The sequence below is a fragment of the Cydia amplana genome, chromosome 14 (genome assembly GCF_948474715.1).
Source record: "Cydia amplana chromosome 14, ilCydAmpl1.1, whole genome shotgun sequence".
In the NCBI taxonomy this organism is placed as follows: domain Eukaryota; kingdom Metazoa; phylum Arthropoda; class Insecta; order Lepidoptera; family Tortricidae; genus Cydia; species Cydia amplana.
In genome coordinates this window covers 8,235,808-8,241,943 of record NC_086082.1, presented here as the reverse complement: position 1 = coordinate 8,241,943, position 6,136 = coordinate 8,235,808, and the positions used below count along the sequence as shown (strand labels likewise).

The 6,136-nt window shown below is 37.2% G+C and overlaps 1 protein-coding gene across 1 annotated transcript; it reads right to left on the bottom strand.

The window, feature by feature from the left end:
• Window positions 1-3,046: 3,046 nt before the first annotated feature.
• LOC134654280 (uncharacterized) lies at window positions 3,047-5,466 on the bottom strand. Its single transcript, XM_063509746.1, has 4 exons — window positions 4,534-5,466; window positions 4,235-4,300; window positions 3,565-3,715; window positions 3,047-3,222 (listed from the first exon to the last, which is right to left on the bottom strand). Exons 1-4 carry the CDS (start codon window positions 5,275-5,277, stop codon window positions 3,047-3,049), a joined length of 1,137 nt encoding a protein of 378 aa, XP_063365816.1. The 5' UTR covers window positions 5,278-5,466.
• Window positions 5,467-6,136: the final 670 nt, after the last annotated feature.

Sequence of the window (6,136 nt, the reverse complement as noted above, 5' to 3'; positions counted from 1 at the left end):
TTAGTTTTGTCAACTATGAACGTCACACGTCTACAAATAAAAGGTCATTGTCTAAAAAAACATGTCTTTAGTTATCTAAACTTGTACTACCTAGCTTATGTTTTACTCCGTGGTTTTACTACTATTATTACTACGTATAGGTAGAACCGGCACAGAGAACCAGTATTTTGCGCGATGAGTTGTTGTGGTTTTGACAACAACCATAGAAGCGGATCGTGAATACCGCGACCTAAACGCGTTTCTGCCGTGGTAGGTATAGGTTCCGATTGCGACAATTTCATTGTTTGTTATGGGTTTATGGCTTCACTATAGTAATAATAATAACTGTCATGAGTTATTAGTATTAGTGTCAATTTTCGTTCATGCCAAACAGGAGTATTTGCAACCATGTGGTGTAACAGCACCCTATTTCAAAGTGGTACCCAAAAGCGCTGTAATAAAATTACGGCAGTAATAAAATAGAGTACAGTAAAGTAGTGAACAAACGACTCTGACAATAAATTGTACCACATTATTGCAGATTACCTACGCACTGGGGCCGGCGCCGTGTTTAGTACCTAACTCTGTCGACATTAACGGTTTTCTAGATGACACAATAAAACCAGGTCTAGTGAGAAATAAATAAATAACCCGATTGCGCCTTACATTGCTCTCACAACTAAGGTGATTCTAACTCATTGAGGTATATACAAAAGACGACATCTCGAAAAAAATGTTTCCGCACTTCAGAGAAGTGCATGCATGCATGCGAAGCCGAAAATCAATATATATTATAAAAGAAAGTGTACAATGTGCGTGCCGCTAAAACTCAGAAATGAGCCTCGATACGATTGAGGAAGTTATATGGTGAGGTAGCTCTCTATCTCCCGTCCATGAAGAAGTTTCCCGTTTTTACCTGAAGCGTGTGCTTTTGAAGATATAAGGGCTGAAAGTTTAGCGCAGACCCAGTCCCAGAAGCAGTCATATTGTTATTGAATATTGAACCTTAACTTAATAGACGAAAGTTAAGTGAAGTTAAGTGAAATATATACCTTCAAAAATTTGTACCTGGTGTGGTGTCTCGGGTCTCGGAGGCTAGACATTTCTAGAATAGTCCAGAACATTCGGGAGAATTCGAGAGCATTCCACAGCATTTCAGAATATTCTGGAATGTTTTCAAATGTTCGAGAACATCCTAGATCATTGTGGAACATTCCAGAACACTTTCGAATGTTCTGGAATATTCTGGACCATTCGAAGCCTTTTTTTATAGGGTCCGAGCGGAGCTACCTATTGGTAGGGGTATATAAAGCAAGATCCGTCGTGAAGTTCGAATTTTCGAGAACATCCCAGAATATTCGGGAATTTATAGCCTTTTTCGTATTTCCATGAAGAAGGTTCCCGTTTTTACCTGAAGGGCGGGGCGGTAGATAATTTCGCCCTCTAGACATTTCTAGAACAGTCCAGAGCATTCCACAACATTTTAGAACATTCTGGAGTGTTGTTGAGTGGAGATCATTATGGAATATTCCAGAACACTCTCGAATGTTGTGAACTCTGCAATATTGGGTGCCATTCGATTTTTACAACTACCACACAATCACATGTCTACTCTCTGAGCGAAGCCGGGTACCTCAGCTAGTTGTTAATAAAGACGCCACGAGTATTTTTTGACTCAGTTAAACAACGTTGCATACAATACTTTTTCTACGACCAAACATTTACTTTGAAAACTAAATAATAGTAAATCAACAGTTATTCCATTGCTTAGCGGTGAAATGTTATTCCATCCCTTTTATTATATTTTCTTGTGCTATTGTTGCAACTTTTTTATACGCACGAAGGCATTTTTTAATTTTTTTTTAATTTTCTGTACACGTGTGGCATCTCGTCAGTGGTCGGTGACGTACTAAAAGCAAAGAAGTGCATGCACTTCTCTGATGTGCGGAAACATTTTGTTCGAGATGTCGTCTCTTGTATATACCTCAGTGTTCTAACTATACTTCATATTAGAAGCCATTCGGTAACTTAAGATAGGCTTATTGTTGTTGTTGTTGTTGCTAAACACGGTAATGACAAGAACACAGCTGTAATACTCGTAATAAACATAGATCTAATTTAATTTTTATTGTTTTACTTCTACGAGTATGACTATGTTCGTGGTTCGTCGTTTTTAGGGTTCCGTAGCCAAATGGCAAAAAACGGAACCCTTATAGATTCGTCATGTCTGTCTGTCTGTCTGTCCGTCTGTCCGTCTGTCTGTCCGTCCGTATGTCACAGCCACTTTTCTCCGAAACTATAAGAACTATACTGTTGAAACTTGGTAAGTAGATGTATTCTGTGAACCGCATTAAGATTTTCACACAAAAATAGAAAAAAAAACAATAAATTTTTGGGGTTCCCCATACTTCGAACTGAAACTCAAAATTTTTTTTTTCATCAAACCCATACGTGTGGGGTATCTATGGATAGGTCTTCAAAAATGATATTGAGGTTTCTAATATCATTTTTTTCTAAACTGAATAGTTTGCGCGAGAGACACTTCCAAAGTGGTAAAATGTGTGTCCCCCCCCCCCCTGTAACTTCTAAAATAAGAGAATGATAAAACTAAAAAAAATATATGATGTACATTACCATGTAAACTTCCACCGAAAATTGGTTTGAACGAGATCTAGTAAGTAGTTTTTTTTTTATACGTCATAAATCGCGTAAATACGGAACCCTTCATGGGCGAGTCCGACTCGCACTTGGCCGCTTTTTTAGTTTTGAATTATATTAAAGTTACTTAATTAAGGGTTACTTAATTTTGTTGCAACATAATGATCATCAGTAAAATGACTACAATTTAGAAACGTTTATGTACAAAATTATCTTACAATTCACATTTCACGAGCGCTTTCATTGAAACAAAGTGAAATGGTCTTTTTTGCATGGAGCAAGAGAGTTTTGCAAATATTTTTTAAATCTAGATAAATGAACATGTCTTAAGATTAAGTAAATCAAGCACCAATACGTTGCACACGAACTATCATTTATTAAACAAATAACTCTCAATACACAATAACACTTAAGGGTTGATAACTTTTTCGAACTGCAACAGTATGATAAGGTAAGTCAAGAGCAGCCCCATGAATTTGAATGGGAGAGAAATGTCGATGTCGAAGATTTGCAGCAGCGAGAAGGACAAGTCGCGCGCCTCCGTCAGAGACAGCAGCGCCCGCGCCACGCTACGACCCGGCTTGTCTGAAATATTACAAGGTATTTAGTACCACATGTAAAAACAAAAACATAACGCACAGTCTAAACCGTTGAAGGTAGAAACTTTAAATTTGAAGCTTCTAATGTTGTAGAGCTACTTAACTCAGGATTTTATGAAATTCAAACGACTTCAATGGGAAGTAAGCCACAGGCGGAGCCTCGTATAGTTCGTATATTAACAGGCTTTTCTATATTAACAATAATTAACTCAATGTTTTATTCACTCAATGATATTACTTATTAGTCAGACATAATGATCAAACAGCGAGCTTTAGCGAGCATAGTGGAATAATATGTTGTTTGTTAAGCTAGGTACTGATACGTTACTTAGTTTGTTCTCGTAGAGCCTAGAAGCCAGCAGCTCTCTCAAGCGGCGCACCTCCTCCTGGATCTGGTCGGCGAAGATGCACGGAGCGAACAGCGGAAACAGCCGTATACAGTGGAATGATGACTCTATCGCGACGTTGTAGAAAGGTTTCTAAAGAGAGTGTTCGTCAATATGTAAATGAACAGCCTTATGGAATTATGATACGGTAACAAGTGGACTTCAATCGTGTGGCTCGATTCTATAAGACTTGAGAGGTAAGTACCTAATAGCGTTATCCATAAACGCCTCCCAAATCTAAATAAATACATGAATCCTTATGTCGTTGGCAAATGATTTGGGCACCTTCACTGAGGTGTCGTTTGTCTCATTCGTTATTTAGAAATGTATATTTGTTACAAAGATTTTTTTTATCTTTAACCCTCGAGAACCCGTTACATAAATGGATAAATTTCACTTGAATATATAAAAAAAATATTTCACTCATCATAATGTTGGGATCAGCGATGTGAGGGCTCTCTTAGACTAAGTTAGTATTTGCTAGCGCTCTCGGGAAAAAGCCGGTATAGCCTACAAACGACCTATACACTACTAACGAAATTACTAAATAAATAAAAATAGACAATGACTGATAAATAGATAATTAATAATACTTACTTCGCTACGTATTACCATCAAAGCGGTTTTGTATGAAAAAGTAAGAATGGAGATAAACAACGCAGTTAGCACCATTACAAACTGTAACAAGCAAATATTCTAAAATAAGATTTCATTAAAATATAATGTATTGTTTCCGAATAAAATGGCTGAGACACGGACAACATTGCGAGCAATTGGTGTAGTACTGTAAGCTTGCACTGTATTAAATAAATAAATATAAATATAAATATAAACATTACGGACAGATGACATGATGGAATTGTAAAGGTCATGAAAAAATTGTAGTCCTATCTCCCCTACTAATCACTCACCTGCCACTTGATAGCATCAATGAGTATGTCGTACGCGTTGATTATCATACAGTAAAGGTCCATCAGTTTCTTCATTTGACAATTTTGAGATTCCAAAATAACACTCTTGAATGTCAATTCGACAATTTTTGGAACTACCACTTTACTGTGGTGGCTCAATGACATTTTCATATAATAATTGATCAGTCGGAGTCTCGGAACAAGCAGGCTCAGCAGATGTCCGTAGAAATGAATATCAATTAGAAATAGAAGATGCACCGGCAACAGCATCAGTGAACCGACAAGTTGGTCGAACGTGTACCATTCATACGGTACAACGAGAATCGTGAGAGATACCGCAATACACATCAAAATTAAGTTTTTCACCGATGACGATGATATTTTTGGTCTGCAACCGATCGTCGTGTCAAAATCCTGTAACCTCAGATAATAATGCTGTAATCGCTTCCAAACTATTGAACTCAATATGACACCCAATAGATAGTGCACGGAATCTAACCCTATGTCAAGACGGTCCATGAACAAAGGGTAAAAAAAGAATGCGTCGTAAAATACAATAGCACAGCAAAAAATACTGTACGCAGATGCCAATAAAATAAAAATCGGTTTTATTTTAAGGGAAAAGACCAGCCTGTTGAGGCCTAACACCACTTCCATCCAAAGGTAGGCCTTCGATACAGCATCGATGTAGCAATTTTCTTCTTTTTTAACTAAATTATTGAAGAGTGTTGTTGGTGACGCCATGGCGACACGGACCACCTATACCACTCAGGCCGAAGAACGAATGCTCCATCAATTATGATAACAACAGAAACATCGCTTCATTCCCTAATAGCGTTGAAGTCATTAGTATGAGTGATTCTTGCGACATTACCACATCATACATCATTTTGCTGACAGTAGTCAGACATTAGATTAATTAATTCGATCCTTTTGAGCATCCTACGTTTCTTTTTTAATTGGTAAACAAATTATTTTAATTATTATACCAACACGCAAAAGAGAGGGTGACACTGCAAAGTAACTTTTTTTTTTATAAAACACGTAAGAATTGCATTGCATATACGTCTATAGAGCAATACCGCATTCAAAACGAGGCCATTATTCTGCCGCCGTCCTGTACATCTGATATAAATCCGGGCAGTAAAAACACTCACGGTCCTACTGACACCGTCCCTCTTGGATTCGCATCTAATCTCTGAGGGGCAGAGTTTACGAAATATTTAAAGCATGAACCGGCATCAAAGACGAGCATAAAACTTTCAAGAAAATTTAATTGTGAAATTTATTCAAATTTTACTACGGCTTTCTCGTAAATTATACGCTATTAGGGCTTGCAATTCGAATATTCGAATTTGTCGAATATTCGACCTGTTTTGATATTCGAATATTCGGCCGCTCAGGTTTCGAATATTCGAATATTTTTTATTACTATAAAAAAATCTATGTCATCCGCTGTAGTTACAGTTTCTGTATGTTTTACGGGTATTTACAGTGAATGAGGAACGGTAGGTACCCAAATACGAAGGAAATAATATTTTTACTGTATTCCTCTTCGTGAATACAGTGAAACCTAACTCAATTTAAAAGAAAACGAAATCAA